This window comes from Cydia splendana, chromosome 1, assembly GCF_910591565.1.
Source record: "Cydia splendana chromosome 1, ilCydSple1.2, whole genome shotgun sequence".
Classification (NCBI taxonomy): domain Eukaryota; kingdom Metazoa; phylum Arthropoda; class Insecta; order Lepidoptera; family Tortricidae; genus Cydia; species Cydia splendana.
In genome coordinates this window covers 1,571,444-1,593,195 of record NC_085960.1, presented here as the reverse complement: position 1 = coordinate 1,593,195, position 21,752 = coordinate 1,571,444, and the positions used below count along the sequence as shown (strand labels likewise).

Genomic DNA, 21,752 nt, shown 5'->3' with positions numbered 1-21,752 from the left:
CATTTTATATGAAACAAAACAAAACGCGAACGTGTCACTTTGACGTCTTCCTTGACATTCACTTTACAAGAAGTTTCACAACATTCCCTTTCGTGATTTCATAATATTTTATTCCGCTGAAACTTGAAATAAAGTTCCTATAGTTTAAGGAAAAATCTAACTATAATGGTATTACTAAGATTTACAAAGCCAAAATCGTATTGTAAAAAGTGTTAGAATATTTTTCAGGGTTTGTTTTGATGTGCGTGGTGTAGGTTAGTTACTGAAGAATGAAAGTCGATCGGTATATAAGTCCTCGCGCGAGCGGCGTCAAGCTTATTTCGAGCCAGCCTACGATGTCGGAGGTTGCCAACGGCTCGCCACTCGACGACAACTGTTTGGTCGATATGGACGCTTGCTATGAGACCTTCGACAAGGATGGGTATGTGGTGCCTACGTATATGTATGCTTAACTTTAGTCACACACATGTGAATCACGCAAAAATTTCCATGAAAATCCATTTTTCTCACATGATCATAAGTTTTCAATGTTAACTATGTAAGAAAAATAATTGGCCTTAAGTTTACAAAACTTTTTGATTGTTTTTATAACTTGATAAGGACTGATAACATTCTTTGAAGTACAGATATAACGAGAGATAGTTATCTATAATAAATAACATTTAATTGTTTGATCAATATTACAATAAGTTTTCTTATACATTGGTTTCTAATTATTTTTCACTAAATAATATATCTTTTACTAAAGTATACTACTTAGCAATTCAAATTTGGTTAATTTGGGTTCATGTGCTGATGAACTTTCTGTATATATAAATTTCAATGAACTTATTGACCAGTTTTCTTAAAATAGGTAGTCATAAAAAAACTGTAAACACCCAGTTTCACTTATTCATTTCGTTTTAATTCAATACTCTATTTCTAGTATTACATTAAAGCTCTAGTAATACAAAAGGTAACTATGGTGTCAACATCATTTTTATGCATTTTCATAATTATGTTGTATTTTAGTTGCACCTATGGTCAAAGAAGAGGTCTATACCTTTTCTCAATATTTATCCAATTATAATTCTTAGAACTAAAATGAATTAAAGATTAACAGGGTCTCTACCAAATAGGTACCTCAATTTACAATATCATCATAAAGTTTAAGATTTATTTTGTTGGATATAAATTAAAATTAAATCAACATCACTAATTTTTACACACAGCTTTAAACACTCATACAACATTTATTTTGCATGTTTTAACTTGCTCAGTTGATGAGTCATTAAAACACACAATGCAACATTAGGCGGCATTGCCTCTGGTAAATACCCTAAAACTATGACAACATCTCACTCTATAAATATGCATCATATATTCTAAGCAAGTATTTATTTTTAGTCTGAGATGATATATTGTTATTACCTGATAATTAAAGAATGAATAGATTGCACAAATTTAGTATTGAATCTATTATATCTACAGTCACCTTTATATTTAAAACATCGACTTCACCGAAACAACCTTAGTTACAAACATATAGATAAGACTATGTCTTCAAGTATGCCGTCACACATGACAATGGAAGACAATAGTAGGTGGTATGCTAATAGTGCTGGTGACTTTACTAAATTAAGCAATATTTTGGTAATATACAATATCTATGCATCATTAAGTGAGAATGGTATATTTTATATTATAGATTTTGTGAATGAATTATAAAATCAATTATGACTGTATATTGCACCTACTGAATGAATACAAGCTATGAATATTATAAACAATACCATACATAGTTTTCATAAAATTTACATAGCAAGACATAAAGTCTTTAGATAATTTTTGTTACAATAAAAAAACCTTGACACAATTAACCCCTCTAATTAGATAGAACAATCAATCAGACATTACATAACTACACTCATAAGCAGTTGTAACAAATCAAATGTATGGAAATCTAAACACAGAAGAAAAAAAATGTTTCCTGCATGAAATGCCATTTTGTAAAAAAAATGTAGAGGTAATTCATGATTCTGATTCTGATTGTATATGTAGATATAAATATAAAATAATAGGTAGTTATGAAAAAAATGGCCCAGGATCTCCAGAGTAATTAATGTAATTATCCTCTTACACATCACACCACCAAACAATTTTTTCCTATTTTCAATTTGAACTTTGTTGTGTAGAAAATTGGGATGAGTTTTGTTTGTGTTCCACAATCTATTTTGAACTTATAAATAGACTAATAGTATCAAATTCAAAAACAATTATGAATTACAACAAAGTAGAGAATCAGATATGTATAGTGTATACACGATCGTCTAGTACAAACTTTTTTATACAATATTAATGTTTTTACGTTTTGCCATTATGTTGTCCTTAGAGACGGCAAACTGAACCTCCAAGAGTTCCGCGTGATCTGCAAAGCCCTCTTCCGCAACGACAAGGGCCTCATCTACCCGCTGTCTGAAGAACGGGCGCGGCACATCTTCCAGGTGTTCGACAAAAATGGCGACGGCTTCATCGACAAGGAGGAGTTTACGTTCTGCTGGAACCATTGGATCAAAGTGGTGAGTCCCAGGCCAAGCATCCCAGGTGTTCAAGGTCTTTTCCAGAAGTCAGTTTATATATAAAGCTGTCGTCTATAACAACGCCCTCGGTTAAGGTTTTATTCCAGCTTAAAGCTTTAATTAGGCTCGAAAGTAATAGGTATTGTTATGGCATACAGCTAGGCTCTGGAATCTGGTTTACTTTCAAAAAAATAATTCCAGAGACATGCGTTATATCGTTAGATGACAACCAAAACTCACTAATTACAACCACAATGTCATACATAGCCATAGTGAACCATATTAGTACCTGAGGATATATGTATGACCACAAAAGGGATACTTAACGTGCCTATTACCTAATTACTAATAAGAGTCGGTTGCACCAAACTGTTCGTATCGTTAAAGAGTTCGCTAAATTTTTATGTATGGAAAGTTTCATAGTATAGCACCGGGGCGCGCCGGCTGACGTTGATCAGTCTGTCAAATGTGGTTGGTGCAACTGGCCCTAAGTAACAAACTCGCACTATATCCCCGATTGTGTTTTCAGATCGTGCGGCCGGTGAGCGCGTTCCTCGTGGTGGACGTGCAGAATGACTTCATCTCGGGCACACTCAACATCAGCAAGTGCAACGCGCAGCAAGACGGTAGCGAGGTATGTATGGAAAAATTTTTAGTTGCCAAAAGTCTATGTTATTTCTTAGGAAAAGTGGCAGTGGGTGCAGTCAGCGATAAACCATTAATATAGGTATCTCTTTTATTCACACCACACCAGATCTATTATTATTGAGAGCCTGTTCTGCATACACGAGATGTATAGGTATAGAGAAAATTGGACCGCCGGTGGAACCGCTGCCTAAATTTCTTCTATTCATATCACTTTATCCAGTTACGCGGTTGTCGTTTTACATATGACTTATAATAAACCTAACATGTACACTTAGGGGTTGTGCACAAATCACGCGAGGTGTCGGCTACTTTTTGACCCCCCCTCCCCCTTGGTGATATTTGGTGAGGTTTTTGGCTACCACCCCTCCCCCCACACAACCTCACGTGTATTTTTTTGAATTTTTTTCATTCGACCTAATTTTAAGATAAATAGTATTGCATACACGTGAGGTTTCCTTATATCCCCCCTCCCCCAACGTGATCTATCGTGATTTTTTCGTGATCCCCCTCCCCCTATCTAACCTCGCGTGATTTGTGCACAAGCCCTTACGTAAGCCGCTCAGTTACGCTAACTTGATGATGATGAGTTTGTGAACTCCGGTTCAATTTTCTTTTTTCTGAGCAAATTTATTCGGGGTTCCGTACTCGAAGCGTACAAAGCAAAAAATCGCCGTTTGCATTTGTTTATATTTTATTGCCGTCTTTACGTAAAAATACTGGTCTCCTGACCATAACGTTGTAATGGACTGTTTTTATTCTAGGACAATTTTACACAGATCGATCTAGGGCTTGCATTCCGGAATTCCGGAATTTCGAAATTCCGGAATCTCGGACAAATTTTCCGATATTACAATTGCGGAATTGATACCACTCAATATCGAAAATTCCGGAATTGGATTTAAGTACTTTTTGTAGGTTTTAATACCTTTATTATTAAAAATTGTTAAGAAACTACACTGTACGGGTGTTTTTTGTCGTTATTAAGTGCTTCTTAGTCATTCAGTGAGCTATAGTATAGGTATATTTTACTTTTCCGTTTGCTAAAGCAGTGGGACAAAATGGGCTGATAATAAAAACATAAAAAAACAATAAAGCAGAGCGATTTACTTGCTTAGAATAGTCACAATAGTCTGAATCCTACATAAGCGAATTTGTAGAATTGAAATTTAATAATATTTGGTCTTTTTATCTTGAATTGAATTCAGAGAAAAAGAGGTTTTCTCTATTAACGATTTCGAATCCTGTAGAAGCACATCATATATGATATTCTGAATCATAATTAGGAACTAGGAAGGAAAAAGCCAAACTTAGACCTTCAACTTCTTAAACAACCGCTCTACCTACTAGGTTAGGAAGAGTAGGAAGCTATTATATTTAACTATTTTATAAAATTATGCATCGAATGGTTTGCTAGCAACTATAGTTTCCCCAAATAAATACCCCGTATCATTGAAGTGAATAAAAGTAACCATTCTAATAAGGTGGTAAAAAAAACGTACCTACTTCAAATTAAATTTCTGATAAACAATACTAATTTTAATAAACGTAAAGTATGAGGATTTCACATTTTTTGTTGTTTTTTACTAAAAAATAGAATAAAAACATGATAAACCCTAATTCCGGAACCAGTTCCGGAATTCCGGAATTGGAATCCAATATCGAAAATCAGTTCCGGAATTGGAAACCATCCGATATTGCAAGCCCTAGATCGATCTAGTCCCAAACTTCCCAAAGTAAGCTCAATAAAGCTTGTGTTTTGAGTAACTAGTGTAACTACTATAGACGACAATAGGTATATGTAATATTATGGTTGTGTATAAATAATTAACAACAAAAAACATCCATAATTTATGAACAGATATTTGTGACAAACTCAGTAAGTAATAAGTAATAAATGTCCTTACTAGGATTCGAACCCGGGACCTCCTGCTTCGTAGGCAGGGCATCTACCGACTAGGCTTGGAGGTCATCGTATATTGGACTTACATTCATATTTTTTGAAATAATTAAAAGTTTGACGGTTCAGTAAGAACATTTAATCGATGATTTCCCCGAAACCTTTAATTTTCGCTATACGTGGGGGTCAAAGCCTAGCCTTTAAAGTAATATATCATTTGCTTTCGTTTGATCCGTACTGAACTACCCTGTATATATCACTAATTCCGTCCAATTTCATCGCAATGCGCCTAATCGCAAATTATTCTATACAAAGTACCTATACCAACATCGTCATAAGACTCATAAGGTATTCCCCTAGTCTACCAAACCACATATGCGCTCATTCTGAACTCTAAATCTCATGTGTTAAGGTTCATTTTGTGGCCTCGTTTTCGTTATTGTATCGATCAAACAAGTGACGTCACCAATCGCCTAATAGATAGTGTTGTGTGGATCGATGGAGTTAGGGCTTGACGTAGTATACGAGCGTGGCGAAAGCTTTTGTCACGTTTGACACGCACCTTAATTCGTGTAGATGCACTTGGCTTGGATGCTCGGTGATGGCCGAGTGGATTTGACGTCAGACTTTCAATCCGGAGGTCGCAGGTTCAAATCCTGGCTCGTACCAATGATACCTTGATTGCTAAGGTTGAAATTCGATAGGTGCTTATTCATGTGGTCGATAAATCGTACTATGCCTGGAAAAGGGTTAATAGTACCCATCCGCCTGATCATACCTCACCTTAAACGCTTTGTGTGTGAATATGCCTTTAAAGTTTAAGTAATAAATCGACTTCGAGGGTTGTTTAAAGTATGGACTAGAATAGCTTGAGTTTGATTTCTATTAAAGTTTGGCAAGTAATTAAATGGAATTAGCGCGTTTAAAACCGAAAAACATTTTATCACCTACTTATGATTGAATACAAAAGAAATCGAAAAACGCTAAAACTTACTGCGCAAGCGCCCACTATGCCTTTACAAATACATTGTCATGTCATTTGATACGCCTCATACGCCCCGCATGCATAATTCCTGCAAGGTTATCTAATAAGGCAAATCTAATTTCCAATTCAAGTAAATTACATACAAACATACAATCCCGCTTATTCTCCGGAGGGGTTAGGCGGAGACCAAGGATTTCCACTTGCTACGATCCTGACGTACCTCTTTGGCTTCCTTCACTTTCATAACATTTTACTTTACTTAAATACCTAGTTTAGCAGTTAGCTCTATCAGACTATGCGCCAAAAGTATCTACTATTTTCTCTGAGAGCTTAACAAAAAGACATATCTGAACACGCACTCTAACGCCCTGACAATAGAGGCGTGTTCAGATATTATTTGAGCGCCTTAACCGTTCCGATATATCTGATGGCGATTGTACCTAGTATCAACTATTGTCCACAAAGTTATATAGCTGGCAATTCTTAAGGTTCACCGATGCTCAACTAAAAGTGAAGAGATATTGTTAGTACAGTCAGCACAAATAAGTATATCTGATAGCGCCTGTACAGTAAACAGTGAACAATAAGCATGGCCAGCCGAGCGTGAACTAACAATAGGACTAGGATATTTGGTTTAGTCGACCGTGCAATGCTAAATAAGGGACATGCTGTGTATCTACATAGAGCAAGGCATATAGCATTGGTACCTGCTTGACATAGGCATGGCGTCCGTATAACTCGAATCCCACTGACTTATTTTTAATTTAGCTATTTGTCAGTATTACGGCTGTAATACGAAAAGGTAATTTTTTTGAGGTATAAAAAGACTGGACAAGTGCGAGTCGGACTCGCTCACCGAGGGTTCCGTACTTTTTAGTATTTGTGTTTATAGCGGCAACAGAAATACATCATCTGTGAAAATTTCCAATGTCTAGGTTCATGAGATACAGCCTGGTGACAGACAGACGGACAGTGGAGTCTTAGTAATAGGGTTCCGTTTGTACCCTTTGGGTACGGAACCCTAAAATGTAGGTAATATAGGGTCTTGCAATACTAGATACCACGCTCTTACTTTCTCAAGAATAAATGTGTACTCGTATGTATGTACAATAGGGTATTTGACTGTATTTAAAATAAATTATTTTACACCATGCAAGAAATAAAGCACCAGAAGAGTAATAGAGAAACGTAGACAGCAGTTATTTTTAGATACAATTTCTATTTTAAAACCCATATAAAACTATAAAGAGTATAATAGGTAATTTGATCGTGACGTCACCAGCTAGTGTTTCATATAAATTCCACAGTCGCAGAATCGTTTTGACAGTTCGAAAAATGAATCTGATTTGACTAGTAGTCAAATATCCTATTGGACAATTTTGAACACCTGACTATGTGACTATAGAAACTTCTGAAGATATATAGATTCTATGATAATTGATAACCGAATCAAAAGGTGACGGAAGCTTAAAACTGCCCTAGTTAAAAGCGCGATTTCGTAAGCCGCTTACATTTAAGATTGATACCCTCCCGACACGCCACAAAAAGTTCAGAATTAGCAGTAAACTTCACCATGTTTAACCAAAAGCTAAGTAAATAAAGCCATAAATAAGGCTTGCATGCTGGTGCAGTGCGCCGGTGGCAGTCGTGGTCTCTCAGGCACGGATAGCTGCAATATTGATTAGGCTTTTGGGTTAATTGGGATTTCAGTGGGTTTTGATCACGAATGCTATAGAAATGGAATATAGGGCATGGTGCATAGAAAGGCTATGTTGAATAGGCTGATCAGAAGGCCTACCGCGATCTCCCTCTTTATCGGTCTTGCATATCCGAGCGAGGCCCTCAGTTTTTATGATTTGTTTAGATTCAGATCGTTTAATACGGTGTAAACGTACTATATCAAAAACATAAAAATAAAACAACACACACACTTTATAATGGAATGAGGCTGCACAACGTAGGTATGGATGAACGGTTAGGCTACGTTCTTAACGCTAATCAGCTACATGGAAATGTTTTATTATGGTCGGTTCCTTTTTAATTTTCAGTCATAATTCAGGTACAGCAATTGCTAAATCAATCTTTAGAAAACTAGCCTATTAGTTGCTGTTCTTCCATTAAATACCATTTGGAATTTTACTAGTAGTTATGTAGTTATCACTATTAGTTGTCAAGCGGAACCCAGGCTCCCATGAGCCGTGGCAAAATGCCGGAATAACGCGAGGAAGAATAGATGTAGTTATCAGTATCACCAGCGAAAGCGAAGACGGTCTAACTTCTGCTTTATTTGATTCTAAAAAGGTACACATACATATCTTATTCATATTCTTTGCATTCTCATGAATCTCATGACCTTCATATAATTTACATGTGAATATGCCGTATGAGCACAGATTCGAGTTTATTTTTATATCATCATTATTGTCAAGAAAACGTAGGTAGAAATAATGATTTGCAAATGCTTTACTTTATACACTGTAAACTGAAGTTACTTTGAATCGCGGGAAAACATTGATCATCGATTTTTGAGAAATAGCAAGTTGAATTTTGAACGCAAGCTTAAAAATATTATGATCAAACTTATCAAAAATACATGATGAGAGCGTTCAGAAACCAATCGAAAATAGTGGGAATCCATTTAAGTGCATAGGTATTCGGTTCATGATCTGATTAGGAAGTAGAAGAAAAAAAATGTTTAACTCAATATTTTTTTTATGGAGCAGGCCGTCCCATCCAAGTTGGACAGTCTTCATACAAAGCCAATAATTGTTTGCGTTAAAATTATTTTTTCTTTTAAGTACTTTATCCTGAGAGTGGCGCTCTCTTGTGTCAGAGGCCAAGATCCTCTTTGGGTCACTGAGCCAGTGATGTATGTATGTATGTATCCTAATCAGAACACGATACCGAATATGCCCTTAAACGCCACTATTTTTTACAAGCTTTTTATTAACTTGCAATGTACCTAACTATGTTGTACGAGTATGTATGTTACAAGGGTCATCAGATCTTGCAAGTTAAATTTGACCCACTTCCCGACTTCCAAAGAAGCTGAAAATTTGCATACATATGTAGGTCGGGTATATGGTACGACAACGAGCTGATCTGTTGATGGAAACAAGAGGTGGCCATACGAACTCTGTGATAATGATAAAAAAAACCGGGCAAGTGCGAGTCGGACTCGCGCACGAAGGGTTCCGTACCATAATGCAAAAAAAAAAAACAAAAAAAAGCAAAAAAAAAAACGGTCACCCATCCAAATACTGACCACTCCCGACGTTGCTTAACTTTGGTCAAAAATCACGTTTGTTGTATGGGAGCCCCATTTAAATCTTTATTTTATTCTGTTTTTAGTATTTGTTGTTATAGCGGCAACAGAAATACATCATCTGTGAAAATTTCAACTGTCTAGCTATCACGGTTCGTGAGATACAGCCTGGTGACAGACGGACGGACTAGAGATGGGTAGTGAGTAAATACTCACGGGTAAATACCGAGTAAATACTCAGTATTTACTCAATATACCCGTATTTACTCGTTTATACCCAAATTGGTGGGTATAAACTATTTAGAGTGCTGAAAGGGGCATATAAATTTGAAATATAGGTGTATTATGGAAGCCGCTACTGGATTAAGTACTCAAAATTGTAAGAAATGTATTTTTAAGAGGGGCACTCCATACATGTAACTAATTGTCACGAAAAAAAAATCCAGAAGCCACCAACGTGTTGCATATCATTAAATTGGTCTTTAAAAATAACTGGAATGTTTCTAAGAACATTTTTGGATAAATTGAATATTTTTGGAAAAAAACCGTTTCGAAAGGCCAAAATAATGTTTATCTCTCTATAACTTTAGAACCACATCAGTTGGTGAAGGAAAACATCGTGAGGAAACCTGCATACATCTGCGAAGACTTTCAAAGGTGTATGTGAAGTCCCCAATCCGCATTGGGCTAGCGTGGGGACTATAGCCCAAGCCCTCTCGCGCATGAGAGGAGGCCTGTGCCCAGCAGTGGGACGTATATAGGCTGAAATGATGATGATGATGATGAACTTTAGAACCAAAGTTCAGAAAAAATATGAAAACATATCGCGAGATTAGCCCTATAATAGAGTACAAAAAAACAATATTTTGAACATCATCGGTTGAGCCATTTTTGAGTTTTCTTTAAAAAACCCTTAATAAAAGGTCGTAAGTGCCGCGTAAACACGCACTTTTGCGCGACATGCAGTTATCTAGAACATCGATAGAATTGAAGTACCATATTTTTAAAGTAAATACCTTCTTATTTAAAACAAAATTGTTACCTATGCATTATCACAATTTGCCTCTCACTAATAATTACCTTTTTTTCCTAAATTAAGCGTCCTATTATGCTTTTTATTTTATAGATATTGTTAATACACGTTAGCACTCTTCAATAAAAGATAATTTTGTTCTTAAATCTCACTTTTTGAATATTTTATAAGCAATCGTTTTTACCCACCTAAATGAGTAAATACGGGTATTTATCGGGTGCTTTGAGTAAATACCGAGTAAATACTCAGTATTTACTCACCCCTACCCATCTCTAGGACGGACGGACGGACGGACGGACGGACGGACAGCGAAGTCTTAGTAATAGGGTCCCGTTTTACCCTTTGGGTACGGAACCCTAACAACGAAACCTAATTGTGTTTGGGGTTTTTAGAATTGCCTCGATGAGTATTAGTTGCCTGTGGAAAGAAAACTACAGTCCGCGATAAAAGCTTGTATCAAAAATGAAATTTTTGCCAAAAACTTATGTTAGGTACACCTTGTAGTTTAAAATATCGATGATCAATGTTTCCTCGCGATTCAAAGTAACCCCATATTACCAGTATAATGTCCGCTTTTTTAAGATCAAGTGCACCATATGACCATAGCAAATCTATGGCGAACTTGATCTTAGAAATCGGACAGGCTATACCTATAGTTTACCATTGGGATCCACATTTTGAAGGACTGGTATACAAAACCAATAGATTAATAAATACATAAATAAATAAATAAATATTGTAGGACATTCTTACACAGATTGACTAAGTCCCACAGTAAGCTCAAGAAGGCTTAAATTAATTAATTTTAGATTGTTGCAAAATAATTGGATTCAAAGTTACTCAACAACATTCGCGTACCTAATCTTGGGTTAGTCAAATTATCTAATCAGCATCTCATCGCGTTTTACACGATATTAGGAATTCTATTTATGGGCCTCGTAGGCCGCTTTATACCTTGTCACAGTGACAATAATATATGATATACGCAGTTACAATCATGATACCCAGTGACTAATAGACATCATATTGATTGTAATGTGAAAAGGTATTCCTAGATGTAACATTGGTACACCCTAGCGGGATCCATGTATGTACTGCTTATAGTTAAATGCACAGCCTGTAAACACCATGGTTGGAAGAAAATAAATGAAATGAAAAAGGTAGGTGTAGTACATAAAGGTAACGTTTCCATATTCTGCAAAACCCACCGTTGAACAAATTTTCAAATTCCGACAAGCATCAAACCACATTTGACAGACAGACTTTTAAAAATGGCGTGGAATCGGAATAGCAATTCAAACTTGAGTTCACACCTGCACAATTAGGCGGATCGGCCGTGCCTGGCACCGGCTCGATGCGGTGCCTATCGCACGTAATCACACCCCTTATACTAATGGGTTACATAAATCATTCATAGTAGATACAATTTTTTTATTTATTTAGGTACAGTTGCGGATAAATGGGGTATTAATACTATTGTGGTATTATACATTCTAAAATTCGTGTAATTAGACTTTATACTTTTGGGTAGGTACCTATATCGATGAGTATCGGGCGACAAACAAGTTCTTTCAACAACCGTTGCATTTGTTCGCCCTTATAATGTAAATTTCATAGAAATCTTAAGACAGTCGTTGGGAATTATTAAGAATATTAAGATGTCTAAATAAAAGCCGAAAATGTATGATAGATCTTTTGCCGTACAGGTATATTGTTGGTCAACGAACTATCGAAAAACTACGAACCAAATGCCCAATAAATTCTAATTCAATGGGTATACGTTGATTAAGATAGGTATTTTCAATAAGCTCATAATTTCTCATTATCTTCTTTCACTATCACGGATTCACGGCGGAAGCACAATAGTGCAATAATCACCGTAGAAACTTCCAAGTTGCTGATATCTTTGAAGATAACGTCTCAACTCGTGCTAATTGTAAAAGTTGTTCTGACTACTGCAGTATGACACGAATTATTTACCTATTCGCTAATCTTTCTTACCATCTTTAAACCACGAAAACATGGCGTTTATTGTTTTTAAGACAACAATAAGTTTGAAAAACCATTGTGACTTTTCAAGTAACAGGAGCAACTTTTTTGGTAAATCAACCAAAACAGTCGTAAATATCGAAAAGTTTTCATAGTGGTAAATAAACACTTCACACGAATCACGTGATTTTCAAAGCACAGAAAGATGTCAGACTTTGATATGACTTGTTGGCACAAGGTGCATAAATAGTAATAGTATACTACTTACTCCATTGGCTCAGCGACCCAAAATGAGACCTGAGCCTCCGATACAAGACAGCGCCACTTTTCTCGGTCCTGTGCGACCTCTCGCCAACTAAGTACCTACTCGATCTCTCGTCAATAGTATACTAATCAGAAAAAAACTAAAAAGTGTTAATCCTGGGCACGGCACCAATTGAACACGTAAGATGTTTAACATTATGCACTTAACATTTTTGGACGTCCGACATTTACACATCTGCTATTACTACGATGAAGTCTTTAGGAGTTCAAATCGAAACCTTGACATTTCAACTGTACAGACGTTGAAAATATTTCAGCAGCATTGTAGCAAATACATATATTGGGAATTGGGATGGTATTCCGCCTGTCCAATTTCTTGGTCCAATGTTATTGCGTCTCATTTTCTCATTAAGCAAAATGTGAGACGCAAATACACATTCGACCAAGAAATTGGACAGGTGGAATTAGTTATCTAACTAACAATATTCACAAAATAGTTTTGAGTATTTGATTTATCTTGTCCATCTCCATTTATTACATCATGGAACAAAAGTAACTATTCTATAAACTGTTTTATACCTACCTGAATAGGTAGGTATAAAACAAATAGTCTTAGTTTAAAAAAAATGTCGTCACTTTACAATCGATCGAAAAAAGTTGGAAAAAAGCAACATCATAATTCCGATACAAAGAGCCATCACGAATCAATGTTCACAGTCGACCTATAAATTGGCTATAACACTAAAATGTCAAGTGACTCGCGACGGTTAACTTTACGATTGCTGAAATAGCCTATACGTGCCATACTGCGAACTTGCGAAGCTTGAATTGCGAGATAGGTCAGTACAGAGAAAACAAGGTATAAATAAATATACCTAAACAAGAAGAAATATACAGTGTGTAAATCAAATACGGGCAATAAATTAAACCAGATATATAAATATATCCGTGTTGAACTAAATCATTAATTAAGAAGTATTTTTAAGTTACACATAAGTATAATTTAGGCTATAATAATAATATACCGTTCGCAAAAAAGCGATTGTCGCGTAATGTTCCAAGATGAAACAAATTAAACTTTCGGTCTAAGAGACCATTAGAATACTTCTTTCTGAAAAGGTCCCTTGCGCAGAGTGCCCCGTCTGTGAAATGGTCGTTTTAGTCATAAAAACCGGACAAGTGCGAGTCGGACTCGCCCACCGCGGGCTCCGTACTTTTTAGTATTTGTTGTTATAGCGGCAACAGAAATACATCATCTGTGAAAATTTCAACTGTATAGCTATCACTGTTCATGAGATACAGCCTGGTGACAGCGGAGTCTTAGTAATAGGGTCCCGTTTTTACCCTTTGACTAAAAATTAAAACTATAAAATTTCAGCAGGATATATTTACAACTTCTAAAAGCTGACCTTAATTAAAGTAAAAACACGTGTGTTTTGGACAACAAAGCGTATAAGTAATATAAATCTAATTCTGACTTCAACATTTCCAATAACTATGTTTTCTACCTAATAAATAACCTTTATTTATATCATAGGAAATTAATTTTCTTTATGAAACGTGCGACCTCGGTAATTTTCCACACAATAGTCCTGTTCAAGCATGGATCCATTGTGGTTAGTGTTTTTTTAATCGATTCGGAGCCTGACGCCGTTTGTGATTCGGTACAATGCGTACAGACGATTAACAGTTGTGTTCATCGATTCTGATTTTAATTTGATTACTTTGGTTTAATTTTACCCACAAACTTATAAATAGTCCTACAACAGGCCAGTCAAATTAGACCCATAAGAAGCGTTTTGAGGAATTAATTTCTAGTATTTGCAATTTGAAAATGAAGCCACAAGGTATCACGGAGCAAAGCCGCGGACGGACATACAGGCAGACGGACATGGCGAAAAATCTAAGGGTTCCTAGTTGACGACGGAACCCGAAAAAGAGCAAAAATTTTATATACACCTCTTAAGATTGCACTAACTCGGATTACACTAATTTAGAACCAAATAAAGGCATTAAATCGATTTGTAGCTTGCTGGAAATTAATTCTTTGAAAAAATCTAATTTGATTGGCCTACAAGTCTTGCTAGCAAATCCAAATATTTATCGATGTGTCTTAAAATTTAGTAGAAAAGTAAACAAATACCTAATTCTCCCAAATGTGGCAGCTGAAAGCGTCTCACTCTTCCACAGTGTCATCGTAACATAGCACTATCAATTACTCCTCGACATAAACGTGATACTAAGCTTCGACGTGGCCCTTCTTTACCATCATTTGCCATTTGAATTTGAACCTTTTACCAACAATTCAAAATATAATTTTGCATGTTTATTTTCACAGAATTTTGCCCTTGATTGGTATATGGATTATTCCGCGAATATTTATAGGCTTTTATGGTAATTCATAGCGTCGGAGCGAGGTACATTATGAAGAGTAGGTATATTGTGGCTCAGTAATCGATAATGCTCTATTTGTTCAGTATCATGGCCTTTTAACCCCAAAAGCTATCAATAAATTGGTCTACTCCACTTCGTTCACGTTTTTTCAGGCAAAATCGTATGTAGGTAAAGTATAATTTGTCTTCCGACATGAAAAGGTTCTTAAACTAGCTGTATCTACTAAATACTACAACCACGGAACTTATAAATTACGAAAGTGTTTAACGATTTTCTTTATAACACTACTGTGGATTAAACCCCGGAGTTAACACCTTTCTGTTTGCGTAAATGGTTAAATATTTGCATGTTGCAAATGTTTTGGCTAACTAACCACTTCCGTGAGCTTAAAGAAAAGGAAAACCACAGAAAACGCTTATTCTTAATTAAAAGTAATTAGGAAAAATCACGCAAAAACGTTACAAACGAGTACTTTTAAAATTACTACTATTCCGTTCTATGATGAACTTATTGTAGTTTTTATTATTTCAATTTTGCGTAAGTATGGTAATGTTTGTTGTTGTTGGTATCCTAATGTTTGTCAGCCTAATGCCAATAGACAGATACATACATAAGCATGACAAACTTCTTAAAACGCAATTGAAACACATTGTGCGCAAAACCTTGACCAGCTCAATGACTGGCTAATTTATTTAGAACACGCTTAATCAGAGATAAAGGATCTCTACGGAATTAAATTGAGATTTACTAACTAAATAACCTTGAAAAAACATTAGTTTAATCGGTGTCTAGCTGAAAGCTGTGTTTAGCTTAAATGTAGCAGGTACCCTAGATACCTACTTACAAAGAAATAGCATTAATAACTCTCAACTTGACTCTGAATTGACTTCCATCATGGCTTAAAATTAAGCTTATTGAGGTAGGCGGTGGCCGGGTGGATCTGACGTCCGACTTTCAATCCCGGCGACGTGAGTTCAAACCCTGACTCGCACCAATGAGGTCGGTAGAGGAAAACATCGTGAGGAAACCTGTATATATCCACGAAGAAACTCAAAGGTGTAAGTGAAAGTCCCAACCCGGATTGGGCCAGCTTAGGGACTATATCACCACGCCCTCTTGCGCATCAGAAAGGCCCAGCAGTGTTACCTATACTATTTATAGGACTTATAGCACAGAATAAATAATAGTACAGAAGATTCACTCTAAACAAAACGCGTCTATTACGACAGATATGACCGCAAGGTGGCGCGTGCGCGAGCAGGCGTCCGTTCCATAGTGGTGCGCGGCAACTACTACTGCTAGACACCAAAATTGGTGTGGCCGCATGTACTTGTAGCGACGTGACGAAATCGCGAAGTTAGCCACGCCTGCCTATAGGTGGAATTTATTTTATGAAGGTTAACTTGTTTCAGGTTGTAGAGCCCATTAACCGACTTCTGGAGACCATCCCGTTCGACTGCGTGTTCTATTCTCTGGACTGGCATCCACCGGACCACGTGTCCTTCATCGACAATGTGCATCTACGAGAGCTTCACGTTTCCAGCCCTGTGAGTGTTACGAAATTATTAATACCTAAACACTAAGAGAAATATGTGGCTTTCCATCACAGAAGGGTATTTATTATGCTTCAAGTGCAATAAGGTCCTTTTTATCTGTAAGTCCAACCGAAATTCGGATAGAAAGGTCCTCATTGTACAAGAAGCGTAAGGACCCTTCTCTGATGGAAAGCCACATATTGCTTTATTTGTGGCAATAAAATTGTCAGCCGGTTAGCAAACTAAGTCTGAAAAAACAATATAAAACACTCAGGGCCCCAAGCCACAATTTTCGTGTACGAACCTTCAAACCTACAAGAAAGAATGTACTCCCACCTTAAAGGCCGTCAACGCATTTACAACCACTCTGGTTTTGGTGGTATCCACGGGCGACGGTAATCGCTTACCAGCAGGCGATTCTTCTCCTCGTTTGCCTTCTATATTATAAAATAATATATCTAGCATTAAACCGCATATGTTTTTTCCAGGTTTCAGCAGATAAAGCAGCGGCACACGATACAGTAGTGTTCGCCGGGCCACCTCCGATGCGGCAGAGGCTGTGGCCCCGACACTGCGTCCAGGATACCTGGGGCGCTGAGCTACATCCTGATTTGAAGGTAAATTTAAAAATAGTATTGTGAGTTAAGTGTCTGTTGGGTCTTTAAGATTCGAGCCTCTAAGGCTTAACAAGTGTTTTTGAAGGCCGTTTGTAGCAGAAACAAAGCTAATTTCCTCAAAACAAACCAGAAACAAGAGTTGGCGATTGTTTTTAAGAACCCTGAGGCATTTGGATCTCCAAAGTCGGCCTGAGTGTCAAAAGTGTGTCGCACGGGTGTGTCTAAGAGTCCGCACAGGTGTGTCTAAGTGTGGCACTGATGTGTACGCACACGTCGTACACCTCGCCCGCAGATGTTGATGTCGGTGGCGCCGCGCGCGCAGCTCGTGCGACTTTGGAGACAAAAAAAATCTAGTACCTATTATTGATATATGTATGAAAATGTCCCAATGGCATCTTCGTCGCCGTTTTGATAAACTTCATAAACTTAATAACTACATTTAATAGTTGGTATTATTAGCCAAGTAGGTATATGTTTCCATAATATTAATAAAAAAAATCTTGTAATCTATCAATTTCTGCAATAAAATGTTCAATCGTATTTAAATTTCTTGAGCTCTACGGACGGAATATCGAGTCAGTAATAAAAATCACAAGTCAATCCTAATAGTGTACATCATGATCCCTATAGGATCCCTGAGACTCGGAGTTATTGACGCTACGATTCCCGGCTAATTACAAGCGTTTTGTACAACTTAGAATACAGTTTTTATCTTCAAATATTATTTCTAAAGTAATTAATCACTCTTTGTTTATTTCAGGTGGTCAACGGAGCCGTGAAAGTCTACAAAGGCACCAACCCCGAGGTGGATTCGTACTCAGTGTTCTGGGACAATAAGAAACTGAGCGACACTACTCTCTCGCACGAGCTGCGCGCGCGCGGCGCCACCGACATCTACATCTGCGGGCTGGCGTACGACGTGTGCGTTGGTACGTACGCTTAGACACACTAGTGCGTGTACTTAGACAGACTAGTGCGTGCACTTAGACACACTAGTGCGTGCACTTAGACACACATCAGTGCGGACATGAGTGCGAGCACCAAGCGGGGTAGTGCGCGCACTTGGACATAATTAGTTGTGGGTAGACTTAACCACTCGAGTGTCCACATTTAACCGATTACCGTAACCTATAGACCATTATAGACAGACCGCATGAAAAAAAACTGTACATTCCTTTTTCAATGAATCATATTTTTTACTCTTCATAAAACAGGTTGCAAGCCTTAGTATTTGCGGAAGAAACTTCTGAAACCACACACTGTGTAACCATTTAGATTATAGGGTATTAGAATAAACGCCCTGCAGGAAACCCCTGCCTGTTTAAAATGATAATTTTAAATGTCGTGTTTTGTTTCACGGATGGTCTGTGGGCCAAAACAGCCACCCGTTGGGTCTCTCAAATTGAAAGGCGTCACGGTAGACCTCATCGGAGATGGCGGAATGAGATTGACGCCTTTGACAGAGACTGGTGGGAGACTTCAGATGATAGGGGTACGTGGATGAATAGGGGGAGTCTTATGCCTAGCAGCGGGACAATATGAGCTCATAATAATAATATAATAATGTTGTTCCAGGCGCAACGATCGCCGACGCGCTCGCGATCGGCTACCGCGCCATCCTGATAGACGACGCGTCCCGCGGCGTCGACCTCGCCGACATCGAGAAAACTAAGAACACCATCATCAACAATAACGGCGTCATCGTCAATTCAGACCAGGTATTTACATACTTACCTACATATTTATTTCGGATAAATTATTGCACAAAAGAAAACCTTAAAGTACAAAAGGTGGCTTCGATGGCAGTAAGTTGGAGTACTTTGTGTCTACATAATATATCTTCTTTAACTCGTTAATAACATACTTCGCTAATGTATTTGTGCAAAAATAACCCAGATGAGTTTGTGATATTATTGAAAAAAAAAAGCGGCACGAATATTTCAGTAATAGGCTGAAACTTGTTAGGAATATATCTCTTTTGGAGTATCCTTCAACATGTGCGCGTACACTTATCAAATCAATTGCGCACACTTACCAACACTTTATTAGCGTTAATTATTTGGTTCAAACTACAATACCAATAAAGAATTAATATTTGCAATTGTACTTTGTAATTGTCGATGATTTATTTTTATGGCTTGTGCGTAACTTGCATCTTGACAAACGTTTTAATGGTGATAGAAAGCTTGGTGCAACCGGACTTAGGTCATTATTAAATAATCCAAGACATTGGCGTAGTAATAAGGTTAGATTGTAAAGATAAGTTAATGATAATGAATTAGAAATTTAAGAATATTTTGTTTAGGTGGCAGCAATGGTAGACGGTCGTGACCGACGGCCCGAGCTCGGTTACAAGCTCGCCATGGAACTGAAATCCGCGCTCCACGACCAGCCGCAACAATGAACCTTACGTGCACCACACAGAGTCCACTTTACCACACCTACTTATTTTTAGGTTAGGTTACGTTGTTTAGATGTGATCCTGTAATTTAGTTTTTCGCCTTATTTGTTTGGAATAAGGTTAATTGTGGTTTGCTTTATCGGAACCATGAATAATGGAGAATGAAACTGTCAAACTGACATTGTCAGCGATGGAACTAAAATCCGCGTTTCACGACCATCCACAATAATGAACCTTACGCGCACCGCACAGAGTCCACTTTACACCTAGTACACTGATACTTATTTATTTTTAGGTTGTTTCGTTGTTTTACATGCGATCGTGTTATTTAATTTTGCACTCTAATGTTTCGGAATAAGGTTACTTGTGCTTTAATTCTTCGAAACTATAAACATACATTTTATATTGTCTTTAAAAGCACATACGACGTAATGTAGGTATGTATAGTAAAAGAAATGTGTGTAGAATGGGGCCCTGCTAACTCTACAGATGTAGTTAATTATTTTCCATCGTATTTTCACGGAAACGTACGAACATGTTTTGCTATTTCTGTCAGTTTCGCAGCGTCAGCGTGACAAATACGAACGTTTCCGAGAAAATACGATGGAAAACAACTATGCACTACATCTGTACACAGATTTTTCAGTGACATAGTGTGGTATCACCATAACCCATAACGTCAAGTTCTCGTGATAATGTTTCTTATTAGAACTTCCACACTTTGCCACGTTAAAGTCGGTGCCGGGTTAGCTTAGGCAGATTGTACACTTCGCACCAAGGTCTCGAAGGGGAAGTAAGAACAAATACCGAGTTTAATAATAAACTGACGTATATTTGCCTGGCTCACACAAATCACACTTAATACAAATTTCAATAAATATCTTAAGAAATCCACGGTATACAAGCGTTAGCTAGTTTCCGAAATGAAAGGCGACATCTACCGGGAAATTGAGACAACATCGTAAATAAGGCGTTTTATACATACCGCCCACCAAGGACGACATGTCCTTCATCATAACCGCCCACCATGAAGTGACCAAGGAATCAAAAGTGAACTGAATACAAATCAAAGGTGGGCTCAGTTTTGTTTAACACATTTGCATAAACACAATTACATAAACTTTTAATCTTCACACCATATCATAAACTCTTTGTAAGTAACAATAATAATGCACTTATAAATCTACATTATCTAATTGTCTATTAACTTCTTAGAATTGTAACTGCGAAGACACAGTTTTGAACTAAAGTTAACAAACTTACGGACTCAACTCATATTGTTTTAAACAACACTGATCTAAACAGGAATATTTTGTATAATTCTGCCGAAAAACCACACTTCATAAAAGACAAAACAAGATTGAGGCAGATTATTCCCTTTCTTCAAAAGACATCTTCAACTCCAGTTTTTTCTAGGAATAATAATCTGTTCTCACGAGAACTAAAAATTTAAAATATCCCCAGTTACTACTAATTCACCTTACATTTACTTATAAGGTTTTGACAGCTACATTGTGATCTAATTTAAACTGAAGATTACTAGAAGAACTGAAGATACGATCATCTGGGATACAAGATTCTATTAGAGAAGACAACCGATCATGGTAAGTAAAATATTTCTAAATATAAACAATACTTGAAATGCATAAAAATAGTTGTACTTCGCTTTATACATAGCATTGCTGTTCTAGCTTGTGATATACATATTTGGATACTATTTTTTTTTCTTATATTACAGGCAGCGATAACAACGGCGGTTTCATCGAGTGCTGAAATTCCTTTTTTGATGAATTCTAGGTAAGTTTATTTATTAAGTATACCATCCACTTTTATTTTCAGGAGCAGCTCGTCTGCTGATAACTGCGGAATGTGGTAAGTAGAAAGTTTCTTTTAGCTTGTATGTAGATCCAGTTATGTGCTTTAAAGGCTTTCTTTCTAAATTGTGTGACCTTTTAACTTTTATATCATTTGCATTGTTGCAGGTTTGATCGGCAAGGAGAGGCGATTTCACCATGTTCCTGTTCTTCTTTACTCTCTGTGACTTGGATTTGGATACAATACGATCCTTGCACTCTCGTATTCCTGCATTCAGCTGTTTGGAGTGAACTAAAGGTTCTTTTTTATCTTGGAGAAATACTTCTTCTCTTCAAGTCAGGTACTGTGTGT

At 37.0% G+C, this 21,752-nt stretch overlaps 1 protein-coding gene across 1 annotated transcript; it reads left to right on the top strand.

The window, feature by feature from the left end:
- The first annotated feature begins 62 nt into the window (after positions 1–62).
- LOC134792125 (uncharacterized) lies at positions 63–20,064 on the top strand. The gene is made up of 8 exons (XM_063763372.1): positions 63–421; positions 2,372–2,558; positions 3,088–3,192; positions 16,446–16,580; positions 17,057–17,185; positions 17,946–18,114; positions 18,761–18,903; positions 19,491–20,064. Exons 1-8 carry the CDS (start codon positions 270–272, stop codon positions 19,587–19,589), a joined length of 1,119 nt encoding a protein of 372 aa, XP_063619442.1. The 5' UTR covers positions 63–269; the 3' UTR covers positions 19,590–20,064.
- Positions 20,065–21,752: the final 1,688 nt, after the last annotated feature.